The 17,705-nt window shown below is 33.4% G+C and overlaps 2 protein-coding genes and 1 pseudogene across 2 annotated transcripts; 2 read left to right on the top strand and 1 right to left on the bottom strand.

Annotated features, from left to right (window-relative positions):
• The first annotated feature begins 1,517 nt into the window (after positions 1-1,517).
• LOC140803397 (protein PAM71-homolog, chloroplastic-like) lies at positions 1,518-7,830 on the top strand. The gene is made up of 10 exons (XM_073159264.1): positions 1,518-1,593; positions 2,067-2,105; positions 4,364-4,448; positions 4,913-4,960; positions 5,914-6,011; positions 6,105-6,247; positions 6,350-6,412; positions 6,578-6,628; positions 6,722-6,826; positions 6,914-7,830. The coding sequence occupies exons 4-10, from the start codon at positions 4,947-4,949 to the stop codon at positions 6,977-6,979; spliced, it is 540 nt and encodes a 179-aa protein (XP_073015365.1). The 5' UTR covers positions 1,518-1,593; positions 2,067-2,105; positions 4,364-4,448; positions 4,913-4,946; the 3' UTR covers positions 6,980-7,830.
• Positions 7,831-12,408: 4,578 nt separating this feature from the next.
• LOC140803933 (zinc-finger homeodomain protein 11-like) lies at positions 12,409-13,147 on the top strand. Its single transcript, XM_073159779.1, has one exon. It carries the CDS (start codon positions 12,505-12,507, stop codon positions 13,030-13,032), a length of 528 nt encoding a protein of 175 aa, XP_073015880.1. The 5' UTR covers positions 12,409-12,504; the 3' UTR covers positions 13,033-13,147.
• A 1,112-nt stretch (positions 13,148-14,259) lies between these two features.
• Positions 14,260-17,093, bottom strand: LOC140803395 (calmodulin-like; annotated as a pseudogene).
• Positions 17,094-17,705: the final 612 nt, after the last annotated feature.

Genomic DNA, 17,705 nt, shown 5'->3' with positions numbered 1-17,705 from the left:
TGATTGGTTCACTGCCCTTCTCTGTTTTGGTGCCCACGAGGATCTTTACGCAATGTAAGTTCTTTAGTGCTTTACGATCTCGAGTGTTGAGAATTCAAGTTCTTTTTTTTTTTTTGGGTCAAATGGGAGTGGAATTATGATAAAAGATTGAAACTTTATGGCTCCCAGAGGTTTTTGCATTCTTGTGAATTTGTACTCGGGGTATCAATCTGCGTTCTAATAGCAACGATGTATCTGCTTCTGTGTGAGTTGTAAAGTGTACTTTGTATTTTGTATCATAGAGTTTAATCTGCAGCTGTTTTGTGTTTTTATGTTGTGGGTGGAGTTTTCTTGTCATTTAACTCTTTTCACATCCGAGAGTTGCTTAAAGAATCAAAATTGCCGTCCATGTGTTTGAATCATATGCTGGGATGGCTGCCAAATATGTCTCGGAACAAGTTAAATTCATTCTGTTCCGCATTGCAAATTTCACCCAATGAATACCTGTTTTTTCACCAAAATTGTTTTTATATTGTTGTTCATGCTTCTGTTATTAACTATGCTTTGAAGCAACGGTAATGACAACTTATGCAGTTCAATATCGGGAGGTTCTGGAGTCAGTTTACAAAGGCAGATCAATCAGAACACATTCATTAAACGTTGGAACGGGAACTGGTGGCTAGGAAGAGAGACATGAGAATGACAAACACAATCTCCCTGTTGACAGACAACATATTGGTTCTTCATCTAAATTGTATGTTCTCTTCAAAAATTTTTGTTTGAAAATATTTGCAGTCTTTATTTATAGTTTGAGCAAGCATTTAAAGATTGAATTGAGTGTACGACCATGAGAACATGACATGGAAGCCTTATAAACACTTGAACAAAGCATTTCATTTTCATGATCTCTTTAAAGAAGTATTCCACCCTTAGGCCACATTTTTCTCCAAAAAAGGTGTGCGCAGTCTAATTTTTGCTACCTTTCCAATCAATGAGTGTGCTAGTCCATTTTGTATCATTCTCATAACATCATCTAGCTTGTTAAATCTTGAGGCGCATTCACAATAAATAAATTGTTATGCTTGCTCCAATGACCAACAACAAACCAATGACCATACAAACCGCATTGAAAGCACAATGGCATTACTATTTGATCCTTTACCCTGAATCGAATATTATTTTTATGTAATGGTTTCAAAGAATAGAGTTCAATTTCCTAAAATGAAAATATTTTTCAAACACGTCCTTCAAGGTCATTCATGTGGCACACACTAACTTGCAACCATCAAGTACAAATATAGAGATATCCGAAAATCTATGTTTTCATCAAGTGCTTAAAACCCTATACAATTAAAAAATGACACTATCCAGATGGCATGATTTTAGCGCTTCATTGTTCAGGTTGATGGAGAAGTGGGAGTTATCTCAATGGAGTTAGAAACAGATACCCAGTTGTTCCGTTTCCCTCTGTTTCTTGTAATTTTTGTGTTCACACGTGTAGAATATAAACTCGTATTATCTTTTTTTAATGGTTTTTGAGTATAAAATTATGGAATCTACCACCTTCCACAAGTTTGAGCTTTTGGGACTACGGGTTCAGCATAGAGCAAACAGGTCATAGGTTCAAAAATCTTGTAGTGTAATGTTTGATTAAGTTGGTTTTGGGTGTGCTTGTTGCTTAATGACCGCCATTCGCACATGAATTCCTTTGATACTACATTCCGGGCACATATTTTCAATCTTCAACTTGTACATACGATGGCATGTTAGAGAATAAAATTGTTGAGTGTACAGCCTTCTACGAGCTTGAACTTTTGAGACAAACGGCGTCAACAACTAGGACCAATGAAAAAAGAGTACCAGGCATTGGCAAGAACCCAACATGAAAACGTTGAATCAAAGTCCTTCAGCTAGATTTATGAGAAACGTGGGAAATATAAAGTTTAATAGTGTTGATTTACATTTTCTTATATTAGTCATTATGTTCATGTACATCTTATTACTTGTAGATGTTGTGTTACTGACGGCGAACAGACCAATTAGATATTTTTTCTGTCCTGACCAGCATATATTTTTATGAATGACAGAGACACCTCACCATCAATTTCCTTTGCCATTGTCCATAGTGTTGGATCTTAGTTTTCTACACGCGCAAACGCAGCGGAAGTTTTAAAATTTTTATTTATTTTGACAATCAAAATATGTTTGGACGCTCGTCTGATTTTAATAAAACATTCATAGGGAGTTTAAAAGTTATACCTTTGGTGATTAAATCACTGGACACCAACTGATCCGGTATAACAGATCTAGCTCTTGATGAATCCCAACGAACTTTCTTCAATGAACTCCTTTCTTTCCTTCTAATTAGGTCCACGACTAGATCGTTTGTTCCTCTTCCATATTGCACTAGAAAATTTGGAAGAAGTTTCTACGTAGAGATGAAATGCGATGAAGAAATCGACTCAACATAATAAGTCGAATTTTCTTATTTTTGAGAAGAGAAATTTCGAGAGAGTTTTTCAAAATTGGGAGAGCCGAAAGCTTCTTGTTGTTTTTGTGTTCAGAAAATTTCGGATGCCCCTTACGAGAGATAAGGATCAAATCCTTATATTATTTTCTAATACTATATTAACTTAATTAATTACTTAATTAAGTTAATTAATGATTCAAAAATTGTATCCCAATCCTTGGAGAATCTGGATGCATATGTTATGGAGGCTAGGTTTTTAGGTCTCCCATTTTATAAAACATCTATGGCCTAATTACCATAATAAAATAATTGGACCTATTTAATTAACATTAATGGGTTTGGTTAATTTATTGGACTAGTCCAACTAGTTTAATTAATTAATCAAAGTCCATTAAACTTTAATTATTTAGTATGTTGGACTTGTACTCCTACAAACCCATTTGAACATACTTCCCACCAATTTTAATTTAATATTTAATAAACTCAACTTTTGAGTTTAATAAATTAAATTCATTATAAATTCAACATTTGAATTCATTATATAAATTGTAAATTCAACCCCTTGAATTTTATCACCTCCAAAATTTAATATTTAATAACTCAACTTTTGAATTTAATAAATTAAATCCTCAAATTTTAGAAATTCAACTCCTTGAATTTATTCTCTCCAAATTTCATAAATTCAACTTCTTGAATTTACTATCTCATAAATTCAACTCCTTGAATTTATTTTCTCAAAATTTAATTATCATAAATTCAACTCCTTGAATTTACTATATCATAATATAAATTCAACTCCTTGAATTTATTCTCTCAACGGGAACAAACAATCCAGTGCTTGTGTGACCCTCAATGGTTCAGGGATACAGCTAGCCGTGGGTTCACAACTCTTTGTGATTTAGGACATAATCCTTTATTCGGGCTTACCCTAGTTAGCCCCATTCTTTTCATCAACACCTTGATCAAGAATGTCAGAACTCATTTCTGATTGCACCCATCGGATCATGGTAAGAGCGTCTAGTAGCATCGCCCCATGATCCCCTAGGTATCACTGATAGTGCCTGCAAGAACCAGTCGATTATGATTAACGTACAGTACGGTCCCTTCATCTCATATATCCCGATCGAATCTGCAACCATTGGTTCATCGAGGGTTGCATATTAATTCGATAACTATGTGATAACTATAATAGTGGCATCGCGTGTACTATTTGGAGAACTCCTTCTCCAACGTACATCTCGTACTCTGGCCAGAGATTCCATGCACTATTATTTCATTAGATCACATAGGATATCCACACCCGTAGGTGAGCGGTGAATCCCCGACTACAATGCACTGGCTCCTATATGTGTCGCAACTGTGCCCAACCTCGCCACTTGATGACTCTCCTGGAGCCGGTAAACGAGTCAAAGCACAGCCCTAGCATATAGAGCCTCAGTGTTGTCCCGGGTCATAAGGACCAATGGTGTACAATCATAACCACAGACTTATCCTCTCGATGAATGATAACCACTTGGAATGTCCGAGGGAGGGTTGTTCGGTATAATCATCATATGACTACCCATATGCATGTTTGGACATCTCTATGCCCTTACCAAGAAACGCAGTTACACAACATCACAGATGCTAGTCTCGAGCTCAAGCGGCCTTTATCCCTGTTTAGGCGGCTGAATCGACTAGGAACGAATTTAGAATATGCAGTGTTTACAAATGAGTTTCAACATCGAATTACGATTCATTTGTATTAAAGCATAAACAAGGACTTTATCTATGCTGATTGCATGGGTATACAGATAAAGTATAACAAGACCATAAAAAGTTAAATTATATTAAAATAAAGATTGTTTATTTCACTTGAGTCAATAAATTCCCTAGCCAACCGTTGGCTTGCAGGGCATCTACTCTAACACATAGCTCTTGTTCTGTGTGCATGCGCTTTAGTATATTCACTGATTGCCTTTACAGAAGGACCTTCATCACTCTTAACGGCACTTGCAAAGTCAGGCTTCACCGCTGCATTCTATTTGATATTTGTTTCTGAGATTGCTGACAAGGTAATATATTGCAGAAAGATGAAATATGCATATGCACGTCGTCTTCCAGTTTTAAATACATTCATTTTCTGATAAGGCACTTTGCACCGTAGAGGGATGTAAAGTATAGTTCTCAAAGACTTTTATGTAGCCAAACCTTTTATATTTATATTTTTCACTGTAAATAGTTGTATGCCTTTCTAACTCTTTTAGATGGACTATGGTGTTTTGTTTCTGAATTAGGTAGTTGTTTCATTTGACATAGTTAAAGTCAAAGTTTAAGCTTAAGCTTTCTGTACATAGAAGTATTCTTGTAAAATACCCTTGATCCGTTGTCCCGTTATTAACTGCAATTCCTTTTTGATTACTTGTTCGAGATGGCCGATCTAGCACAATTTAGATTTGGCTTAAATTTATTTTAATGTAACAGACTTTCTTCATTGCTGCTTTGTTGGCCATGCAACATGAACAGATTATGGTATGATTCTCTCTCTCTCTCTCTCTCTCTCTCTCTCTCACTCTCACTCACTATCTCTCTCTCACTCAAAGCATGAACATGCTACGTACGAGAATTGCTTTTCAGGCATTTGAATGCTGGTGATTTTTAAATAAAATAACTTAATGCATTTAAATGAAATAAAATTTCAGGAAGTCGGCCAAAAATAGATAAATAAGATATCAAGAGTAATTTTTGTACGTATGATTAAAAAATTGAGAAAAGCTGTACCAAGAGACCAAAGTTTGACCTCTAAGCCCATCTTCCTTGGTATAATGTTTATCAAAATCTGTTTGCAAACTGTCTTTGCTTTGCATTTAATAAAGCTCGGCTTCACATCGTGCTGTTATGGCTATCAATCTTTTCTGGTAGAAGTAATTCAGAATTGACTTAAATATTGCATGGATGGATATAAAAGCTTTTCTTAACTTGACCAAAGTAATTTATTTTTGGTCAAGGGCAACAATCACCTCTATAGTTCTAGGTGGCTGCCTATATGACATATTAATCAAAATGAAGTGTTCAAGTTGATATATGATTAAAAGATTTGAATTGCACTGTTAGCATTAGTTATAGCTTTTGGATCGGTTGCATATGCTTGATCCTACACTCTTCCTGATTAATTTTTCAAAACCAGCCCCATTGCAACAGCCAATGGAGTTTGATTTAAGGTGGTAAATTCATTTTAGTAGGTTTTGTTTCACATTGGTTACCGGGGAATGTTTGGACCTTTATATGAGCAGTTGCGAACTTGTCAACCAATTTAAGTCATCCATTCCTCAAATCAATCAAGAATGGACCATTCTTGGAGTTGGTGATTGCTTATTAAATCACAACTTAAATTTTGTCAAAAATAGGTCTAAAACTAGAGCAACGGAAAGTATAATGTTGATTGAGGAAAAGTAAAGTCTCATAGTGGTTTTAACAACATACAGGTTTTTGGGATTAATGGGCGCACTGATCATTAAGACGACAGTGTCCATCGTGATCGGTCTGCTATTTCAGTCAGTTCCTGCTCAATTTCGAACAACCAGTAGAATTCATTTACTATAGGTCTTTGTGTCTTATGTTGAAATATGTTCTTGACAATTTTTTCCATCTAATTTCGTTATGTATTATTCTACAGCATTGCCAATCGGAGAGTATGCAGCAATAACTCTGTTGCTCTTCTTTTGTCTTCAATCAATTAGAGAGGCGTGGAAGCTTCCACCAACAGTGGCTAAAACTGATCATAGAGGCGTCCAGAAATCTAAAGAACCTGCTGAAGAGGTCGTATTTTTGTTGCAACTTGTCACAGATATGTAATTCTTTTGTTCTTGGAATCTTTATGGTTTCTTTATTTTAACTCTTCATTTCTCGTTCCTTCTGCAGATGTCGGTGAAGCTTTCTCCAATCGAAGTTTTGGGCGAGTCATTCAGTCTTGTATTTTTTGCTGTAAGCGTTTTCTGAAATTTTATGCATCTTTCATGCTCAATATAATGGATTATGTAACTTTCATGAATTTGACTCTCCATTAGCCATTTCAGCGCGAGGGGTGCAAATCAGTGCATCTCATTTAAAGAAGAACATTGTATTTTCGCTTTCTGTTATTGATTTTAGGAATGGGGAGACCGTTCAATGCTTGCCACAATGGCTCTTGGTGCAGCACCGGTAATATTTTCTCAAATATTTTTGTAGAAACGCCAGCGTTTTTTCAAAAACTTGAGCAACTAAATTTTTTTCTTGATTGGATCCATGCTAAAGTCTCCACTGGGAGTGGCAAGTGTAGCCATTTCAGGCCATCTGCTAGCAACATTTATCTCAGTACTAGGAGGGTCATTTCTCTCACGCTACATATCCGAAAAACTGGTAAAACGAATTGATTATGTCCTGTCCAAGAAGGTTTTATAGTTGATGTTTGTGTTTGTCTTATTTTTACTGCTGTTTTCAAATCAGTCTGGATACATTTGCGGAGCTTTGTTTTTGGTGTTCACTGTCCCCACGTTTTTCGGAGTATTTTAACCTGAGTGTTAGAAATATCCATCGGCACCAACCAAAGCCAAACCAGGAACTTACCCGAGCAAATATAGCACGAGTACTTCCAAATACTTTGTCACGGTCAAATCCTTCATTACTTGCATTAGATTTGGAGCTGTTTTTTTCGTCTTTGTACTGTGTAGCCGTCTTGATCACGGGTAGGGGTTCGAATATCGAAAGTCTTAGCGTGAGCAGGAACATGTGTTAAAACTCCACGTGTGAAAATGTAAAAACTATTTCATGTTCCTGAAGTTGCAAGTGTGTACAAGTGGTGGCATGCATGATCCAAGAATTGGTATTGAGGTGGTAATATTCGTATTTTACCCAATGTAAAAACTCTTCATGTTCGTGAAATTGTAAATGTTTCTATCTGGTGACATCTATGTTTTTCCATATTCGTGTAAGATCCGAGAATCGGTTATTGATATGATCATATTAGTATTTTTACACGTAAAATCGGAATGTAAAAACTATTTTATATTCGCGAAGTTGTAAATATGTCTAATTTATGGCAGACATGTTTTTTATATTCGTGTAAGATTCAGGACACGGATATTGAGATGGCGAATTTCGTATTTTTACGCAAAAAATCTTCAAAATTTTCACTCTTATAAAACATATTTTGTTGGATACAAAACCTTTCATTGTCTATAGGCCATAATAAGTGTCCAAGTTAATGATACCAATAATTGGTACAAAACAAACGTCAATTGCGGCTGAGGTATCTTGTCAAGTGGCCTCTAGCGTGGCAAGGAAGGTCATTTCACTTTAGAATATCATTTTTATTTATTTAGATATTTTATATCATTTTAATTTCACCAAATCATAATATTGATTTGTGGCATAAGACATCAAGAATTACTTCACACACACATACATTGATATGAATCTGGTTATGCATAACGTGTTAAATCTTGGGAGGAGATCCAGACAGCTGCGTTGTCAAGATCATATAAGCAAGATTCGAAATTTCAAAGAATTCAGCATGCATAGTAATGAAGTTGGAAGACATTTCTATGTTATTCAAGTGCTAAATTATGAAGATGATGTCAAATCAAAACACAAGAGCTCCACGCTTGCGCGTTACAACTTCGCGCTCGAGCGCGTGCTTGGTGCCCGAGTGGTAAAATGTTGTGCATGAGAGCCACAGTCACTGTCCAGACGGTGAATTCCAGAACACTCGGCACTCGGACGGTCCAGAACACTTCGCGCTCGAGCGGTAGCATCTCTCGCCCGAGCGCACGCACCTGCGGAAAAGTGTCTTATTTCCTAGTTTAAAGTCCTAGTTAATTAGGTAACTAGATATTTTATATCTTTTTGATTCGTAAAGTAATATTTACACGAAATTTGATGATTGTAAACAACTTTTAGAATGAACATTTAGTATTAATATAATTGATTGAGTTTTTCTCTCAATTTCAAAGCTTGACATTGTATACAATTTTGTTTGTTGCTCAAATCAAACTTATCAAAGTTTAATACTTTGTAGCATTTGTCGAATGTTCTTCACTCGAGTTATCAAAGATGAATTCTTTGAAGGTTCGTTTGAGATCGATTGTTATTTTCGTTTATATTTGTTGCTAAGTTCTTCGTAATTCGTAATTTAGAGGTGAATATCACAAAAATTACTTGTTTCAAAAAGATCGGTACAACACGACGTTCTTTGTTTCATCGAATCGAGAGCGTGGCTTCGTTTTCGAGTGCGTTTGCTTTTCGTAATTAAAGAATCACATCATATATACTCACATAAAAAAATTGAGGTACGAGCAATTGATTTATATCTAATAATATCGTGTGAAAATGATCAATCGACGTAAGATAATACTATTATATATTGTATCATAATATATATTTCATAGGATCAGACACACGATAGTGTGTTTTTTTTCGAGATCTATAATAGGCACTTGGTGGTATACATGAAAATACAACTCAAATGGTTTGCAACCATAGAACATCTAAAACGTCATGTTTTAATTGATCATCAAATAGGGATAATCATTGCTAAATAAAATGACGGAAATTAGTCTTTTGCTTTGATCCGCCCCGGCCTCTTGCATTGCCTTAATTGATCTCATTCTACAAAATTTGCAAGTTACAACTTTGGGGAAGACCCTACACACTAGATTCTACAAAACAAAGCCTTTCAATTGTATGTGGTCATTGAATTATAATGGCTACACAATAGGAGACAATGGAATACGCCCTTAACAATATAGAGACATCATGGCGTGACTTTGGCAAAAACTTGTGTGAGACGGTCTTACGGGTCGTATTTGTGAGACGGATCTCTTATTTGGGTCACCCATGAAAAAGTATTACTTTTTATGCTAAGAGTATTACTTTTTATTGTGAATATGGGTAGGGTTGACCCGTCTCACATATTATGATCCGTGAGACGGTCTCACATGAGACTCACTCCGTGACCTTTACTTTTTCCCTTTTATTTTTTCCTATCTTATTATCTTATCTTTATCATATTTACTTATTTATTTACGACAAAAACTTGTGTGAGACGATCTCACGGGTCGTATTTTGTGAGACGGATCTCTTATTTAAGTCATACATGAAAAAATATTATTTTTTATGCTAAATGATATCATTTTTTATTGTGAATAGCGATAGGATTGACCCGTCTCACAGATAAAGATTCATGAGACCGTCTCACAATAGACTTACTCTTTACTTATTAATTTATTTTTTATTTTAGTTATTAATTAATAAATATAGACACACTAAAATATTTTATCTATGCACCCAACGTGCATTACCATGGAATTCAAATCCACTTTCATATGATTCGATGAATTTTAAAAATGTTTGTAATAATATATATTCCATACCGAGACCACGAGCCAAACAAGCAAATACTTCGTCAAAATTATTTAATATAAATATTTTTTACATATATATATTTTTATAATTATGTTTTAAATATATTAATTCGTTCTTCATCTTTTAAAATTAAAATGTGAGTGGCTCTGGTTATGTGGATATGATATAACTAATATTTGATTAAAAATATGAGTTAATTATGTGGTTTACAATCAATATATGACAAAAATTTGTGTGAGACGGTCTCACAGATCGTATTTTGTGAGACAAATATCTTATTTTGGTCATCTATGAAAAAATATTACTTTTTATGCTAAGAATATTACTTTTTATTATGAATATTGATAGAATTAACCTGTCACACAAATAAAGATTCGTGAGACCGTCTCATAAAAACTTACTATTAATAACAATATATGAACGAGGACAAGCTGACTCTCTCCAATCTACTTGGTGCTTAGTCTTTTAATAATAATAAATAATGTTCGTGGAACCATTATGATCATAACTGTACTACTTGCTATAATTTATAAACTGACGTGAAGCTCAAATTTCAGATCAAAATATATAGTTTTTAATCTTTTATTTTAAAATGAAAAAAAAATGAAAATTTGGTCTTGCATATTTGTATCGTTATAATTTTAATCATTTTTCATCGAAAATTTTGATGTGATATTATATACGTCAGTTTAATATCAGCTTGATGTCGGAAAAAAACAAAATTTTTTTAAGAAAAAAATAACTGAATAAAACTAAAATTTAACAATATATAAGATCAAAATATAATTTTCTATTTTAAAATTAAATTTCCACTTAAAAAATGATATAAACTACATTGATTTAGGAGTATGTTTCTTGTGAGACGGTCTCACGATTTTTTATCTGTGAAACGGGTCAACTCTACCGATATTCACAATAAAAAGTAATACTTTTAGCATAAATACTTTTTCATGGATGCCTCAAATAAATCTGTCTCACAAAATACGACCGTAAGACCGATTCATACAAATTTTTATCTTGATACATTTTTTTTCCGACCAGTTAAATCCCAGATTTCCACCTTTTTGGTGTGTTTTTTTAAAGAATTTTACTTAGTTTTATGATTGCTTCCATTTTTGATTGTGGTGAAGTTGATAGATAAATATTAAGATATGATGGGATTGTGTCTAATATAATAATAATAATAATAATAATAATAATAATAATAATAATAATAATGACACTAGGGACATGTGTACGTGTCCATATAGATCCATAAAAGGAAAGGATAATATTAAATATTAATTAGTAGTAACTATTTTTAACATAATTTATATGTATTATTCTATATTATATCTTATTTTATTTTTTTATCGAATTTTTTTCCTCTCATATGATACGATCAAATTATAGTTCTCGGATCTTCAACATATTATGTAAATTTCCATTAAAATATGCAATTTGGCTCGTGAAATATGACAATGAAAAATGTGATGATTAATTGAAAGAGAAGGATATCATAACCATTTTTAAACTCCAATTATTATTGTAACACTTGAATAAAATGGAAAATTGTACTAAAAATTTGGATCTCATCGTTCACATCAAACAACTTTATATATTTTACCAATCGATTTTTAACATTCAAATTATAGCCCCTCAATGAAATCACCAAGTAAACAATACATTTATTTTATTTATATTTTAATTTCAATTTCTTTAGATAAATAAATAAATTATTCATGTAAGAAAATATGAAAAGATTTGGTGCAAAATTTTTAAACTTATCAAAAAAAAATTCTAAAAAAGAAAAGCAGTGGCTATAATAAAGCCACATAGACTATATACTCACAAATATAACATAATACATAAAATAAAATAAAAAAAAAAACACAATGGGATATTGATTGTGAAAAGTCGTGTTTCTTATAATTAGAAAATTACAAAATCTTGCTGTCCATTATCGATTTGTCGTCGCATACCACAATAAATCCATTTTTATTGAGATATATAAAAATAATAAATCCCACTCCTATATAATAAATAATTACTTTATTACCCAAAAAAAATCTCCAACTCCGACAAAACATCACAGAAAGAATTGAGTTGGAAACTAAGAAATATTTAAGCGACAGATCGACACATACATATATTTTTATTTTCACGGCTAAACCGTTTGGTTCGTGATATGATAAATTATATATATATATAAATATAAAATAATATATTAGAAAATTACTCTAATTTATGGTAAGTCTTGAATCAGATATCATATAAAAAAATCACGATGATCAACTAATATTTCATCGTTCGTTTCGAACATTAATCCCATGTCCAAACCTAGTATGTACTCTTTCAATTCCATACATAGAAGGCTATGTTTTGTTTCCACGAGTAACATGGTTTTTATGGTACAACCAGAATTTCCACAAAAAAAGATGCGAATAAAGGTAAAAAATGTAAAAAGAGTTAGGTCAACAGGAACAGTAGAATTCATTGCAACCACGTTTATCTTCAAATTATATACCCAACAAACACCATTGTTATATACACCATCTCCATCTCCATCTCAACTGTGAGACTAGAGAAAGAAAACACCGTTTCTCTTTCTTTGTGTGTGTGAGAGGAGAGGGATCAGGGATACATACATATATATATATATATATATATATATATATATATATATATATATATACATGGAGGGAGGAGACAACAGCAGTGGCAATGAAGTATACAGAGAATGCCAAAGAAACCATGCAGCCAGCCTGGGTAGCTACGCGACGGACGGATGCGGGGAGTTCACGCCGGACTACACCACCCCGGGAGGTCTACTCAGCTGCGCTGCATGCGGCTGCCACCGTAGCTTCCACCGAAAAGTCACCTACAGCACAACCCACCGCAGCCAGGTGGTGGGGGAGATCATAGACTACAGCGGCGGCGGGAGGTCGGACAGACAAATGGCGGCCGCCATCCCGTACTCCCCGGAGTCCTCGATCAACAAGAAGAGGTTCCGGACCAAGTTCTCGGAGGAGCAAAAGGAGAAAATGCTGGGCTTCGCGGAGAATCTGGGGTGGAAGCTGCAGAGGAAAGATCAAGAAGAGGATGAAATCGAGAGGTTCTGTAGAGGGATAGGGATCAGCAGGAAAGTGTTCAAGGTTTGGATGCACAATCACAAGAACTCGTCCTCTCATTCAGCTGGAAACTGCATCTTCTCTTACAGATGAACAATAGATTTTTAGAAAAGTGTTGGGATATAATTTTTTCTTTTATTTTCTTGCCATGTTTGTATATTAATTTTATATCATGATTCCTGACAATGTTAGTAATAATTAGGGGTGTTTAAATTTCGGATAAAATTGAAAAAATAGAAAATTCAAAACGAAAACCGGATGAATTATTTGAATAATATTTAGTTGATTGTTGTTTATGTAATTTATTTAGACTTTATACTTAAATATTTTACTAAGAAATCATGTAAAAAAATAACATATTAATTTTACAATATATTTATCTTATTAATTTAAATAATTGTATCAAAACCGAAATAACCGAACCATTTTTGTAAAATCGAAAACCGAAATAAAAAATCGAAAATCGAAACGAATCGACCGATGAACACCTCTAAGTAGTAATCAGTATGGGTTTTAATTAGGGAGTTATTATTGTGTGAATTTATTTATTAGAATGGACTCGGACATTTGATACGACGTTGGTTTTTATACTACTCATCCAAAATGTATTATTTTTGACAAGAAATTTGCGGTCGATGCACATTGAATAAATCTTTGAATTTAATTTATATAGTCAAATTCTGTGCAACGACCTCAACGAAAATGTTGCTATGATTACCCAGAATGCTATTTAGTTCTTTAATCATGCGTGTGATATTTTCACTCTAATGTATATTAGTCAAATTCTGTGCAACAACTTCGACGAAAATGTTGCTAAGAGTACCCAGAATACTATTTAGTTCTTCAATCAGGCGTGTGATATTTTTTTCAGAGTAAATCAATTTTAGTTATGCAATCATATATGTGATTATGTTTTATCGAATATTTTAATTAGAAATTTGATTCACTGCCAATTAACCTAAATTAGGATATAAAATAGTAGTATAGGATTTAACTTTAATGACTGCATACATAGACAACCATGCATGAACCCCATAATTTGGGGATTAAAATAACATTTTTCTCATTATTTATTTTAATATAATACTTGTGATAAGTTTAGCCATGTAGCCATGCTGGTAGATAACGAAGCTCGACGTGACTAAAAAAAGTAAGTTTGCAACAATAAAAAAACAACACGTCGTAAACAAGTGGGTAAGTTACAGTGTAAGGCTTAGTTTTATTAATTTTGTTTTTTGTATTTTTTTTTATGTAATCCTATGAACTCGACACGACGACGACCATCCGAATTGAAAATAAAATCAGCCCCTCACTTCAAAATTCAAAAAACAATACAGAGTGGTATTCATAGGCACTTAAAAGTAAACAGAAGAATGTTTTCAAAGGAACAGATATTGAGGTTGATATGTCCTTAACAATCTAGGCTAAATTCATAGCTCAAGTCCAGAAGAGCATAAACGATAATGCCGTATAAGACAGATAGTAGGCAGATAGATGGTAGTACCCAATTAACCAATGCTTTCAACTCCAGATTCCATATAATCTCGAAAAATCACTTGGCAAGCATCATTCTAACAAACTCCTCGTAATTTACTTGGCCATCACCATCCACGTCAGCTTCTCGCATCATCTCATCGACTTCCTCGTCTGTCAACTTCTCCCAAGGTTTGTCATAACATGACGAAGCTGCGAGATTGGTATGATACAGTAGGTGTATGTTGAAAGATAACGATAAAAGAATCAAGAGACAAAAGCTTTGTTTGATGGGTAAAGTTGAACACGAGCTGAAACTGAGAGGGTGGATTAAAGGATAGAAATACCTCAGCAGCAGAAATGAAGCCGTTTTGATCTTTATCAAATACCTTGAAAGCTTCTTTAAGTTCCTCCTCTGAGTCGGTATCCTTCACAAAAAAAGAAGATGTTTAGTTTCCTCAGGATGTTTATTTCGTACTTCATCACATTTTGAATCTGCTACCCAATCTCAATTATTTAGAATCATTGAGTTTCTCACTTCCCCAAAACCATATTCTATTACACCTTTTTATAGGAAGTGGACAACACAGAATTTATCAAAGGCACTAATGTATACATTTCTCTCCATGACGCTAATATCTCAAAGTAAACACTCGATGATGTGCATTCACCACTATCAAATATTCACCCCAGCTAACTACGAATTCAATGTTAGAGCGTCTTAAGTATGAAGTCACTTTATTCAGTAAATAAAATATATTTTACCGGCATGGCATGAGCACAAACATACAATCGATACAATATCCCATACGCAGCAATAAAATATCTAGAGTGGTCTTGGTGGTTAAATCCTAAAACTATTTGACTATCACTACGAGCACAGAAAGAAACATGAAAGTTTGGAGATGGAAAGAGCTATAACAATCATAAATGGCAGTAAAACCAGTAACTCCCCACATATAAATATGAAAGAACTTAAAATGTAACAGCTATCCAAATGAATGATAATCCATGTTAGATAATCATATACACTAGTGACTATGCACACGCATCGCACACGCGATGCGTGTGTATAATTTTTTTTATTATTATCAATGGACTAAAGTGTAATTTGATAATTTATGGGGTGACTAAATTGATATTTAAATTGTTGAAATAAAAAAAATAAATAAAACCGTGTGTTGAAATTTGAAAAAAAAAATAACAAAAAACAAAAGTGTAATATTAATATCATGTAAGGGTAAAATTGGAAAAAAACTTGGTGTCCTCCTAGGTAGTTACTATCATGTGCTCATCCTTAATATAATAGTATAGATAAACCTCATTTTTAATCAGCTTACAGCATATTAATATACCCGAACAAAATCAACCTCGATCAAAAGTAAGTTAAGCAGACAGGAAAGAAAAATCACCTTCATCTTTCGAGCCATCAAATTCAAGAATTCGGGGAAGTCAATGGTACCATTTTGATCAGCATCAACTTCATTGATCATATCTTGAAGTTCAGCCTCGGTGGGATTCTGTCCAAGTGACCTCATCACTGTTCCCAACTCCTTAGTCGTGATACAACCTTCAAAAAGATTTAAGTTTATATGAAACTACACGTTTTCAATAATAATAGAGTTGAAATGCATATAAGGTCCATAAAATACCATTTCCCAATCGAATATATAATACCAGAGATGGGTACGAGTACATAAGATCTTCAAAAAATTACAAACCAAGAACATTATGTGTCTTTTGCATTCATTATCACATGAATATATTAAATAACATGCAATTGAAACTACCAATTCTCTTGAGTCTTGAACGAAGAGAATGTATAGTTGCTAGCATCCACGACTAAATACAAGAATCAAGATCCAATTCCACCCAGACCAAACTAAGCAAATTCTAACGACAGTTAACAAAGATAAAACAATAATTCTGTGAATACTAACACTTCCTACATCATAAACCTGCCAACAGGATAAGAGACCAGACTAAGAACCGGACGAATAACAGAATGTAAATTCGAAAACCTTGATCCATCTATCAATCAACTCAATCGATGAATATAGTTAACCCATAAATCACTTGCCACAACTATTCAAACCTTGAAATCTTTCTGTTCCGGGGTTTTTTTCCAGCACCAAACATATGAACCAAAAGAAGCCTAAAGCTACAGTTACATCCATATTTCATAGCCTAACATGCGTAGGAAAAGTAGAAAAAACAGATAATAAACTCACATTTCTCATTCAATCTCTCAACTTTAAACACTCATTTCACCAATATAACGTATAAAATAACAGAAACGAAGCTGTAGAAGCATTCAACTCATGAATTCTCACTCACCGATCAGACGCAAAGATCTGAAAAACAAGAGAACCAATCTATAGCAAAAAATTAGCGAACAGAACTACAGAGAATAGATCGATCGAGAAGAAAAAAAATCAGTATACCATCGCCATCCTTATCGAAAAGGCTGAATGCTTCCTTGAACTCGGCGATCTGCTCCTCCGTCAACTGCTCGGCCATTCGCTCCCTTGCTAATTTTCTACTTCCCGAAACACAATTGGGGAGAAAATTACACTACCGAAGGTTTTCTGGAAATGGTTTTTACGTAGAGCAAAGTGCAAGTAGCGACTTTCGAGGTGAAATTCTCTTGACAATGCGATCTTAGTAAGATTTGCCTCTTTGAAAAGGAAATGAAATTTTAGGAAAGGCTATTGCTCTGGTGTAATATTGCGTGTTTTAATAGTATTTTATTTTCTAAATATATTTTATATTTCATCTATTTTTTAAAAATAGTTTGATTCATATTAATATAAAATAAGATCATAAATCATAATTATGAAAATGGATCAGAAATATGATTTAAAAAATTTTAAACACAAAAATTCTTATTTGACGAAAAGTCAATTTTATGAGATGAAACTCATATTCAATCCGATTCAAAAAAAATATTATTTTTATGTCAAAAATTATTACTTTTAACTTCAAATATAAATCAGGTCCACTAGTCTCACTGATATAAATTCATAAAATCGTCTCTAAAAATACTTATAACTTAGTGAAAGATAGAAGTTATGTGGGGTTATCATAATTCTTTTTATTTTTCTTTTATAGAGAGACATCTAATTCCGCGTTGTAAAAAATCAAGACTCGTTTTTGTTAGGTATGACAATAGATTGGGTTTGAGTGTGATTTCATATCTTCCATCTTCATCTTCATTTATTACATCTTCATCTTCATGGGTATTTAATTTCATCCACATCCTTATACCCATCAGATAATTGAATATTTATATA

The sequence above is a fragment of the Primulina eburnea genome, chromosome 10, assembly GCF_022965805.1.
Source record: "Primulina eburnea isolate SZY01 chromosome 10, ASM2296580v1, whole genome shotgun sequence".
NCBI lineage: Eukaryota > Viridiplantae > Streptophyta > Magnoliopsida > Lamiales > Gesneriaceae > Primulina > Primulina eburnea.
The sequence above is the reverse complement of the archived record's forward strand: the minus strand, read 5'-3'. Positions and strand labels throughout refer to the sequence as shown.

What these genes read in the sequence shown, in the direction of transcription:
- LOC140803397 (XM_073159264.1), top strand. An exon ending in CTAAAGAACCTGCTGAAGAG is followed by an intron (nt 6,248 to 6,349) that starts GTCGTATTTTTG and finishes TTCCTTCTGCAG; the next exon opens with ATGTCGGTGAAGCTTTCTCC. An exon ending in TGGCTCTTGGTGCAGCACCG is followed by an intron (nt 6,629 to 6,721) that starts GTAATATTTTCT and finishes TCCATGCTAAAG; the next exon opens with TCTCCACTGGGAGTGGCAAG.
- LOC140803933 (XM_073159779.1), top strand. Translation starts at nt 12,505, where the DNA reads ATGGAGGGAGGAGACAACAGCAGTGGCAATGAAGTATACAGAGAATGC.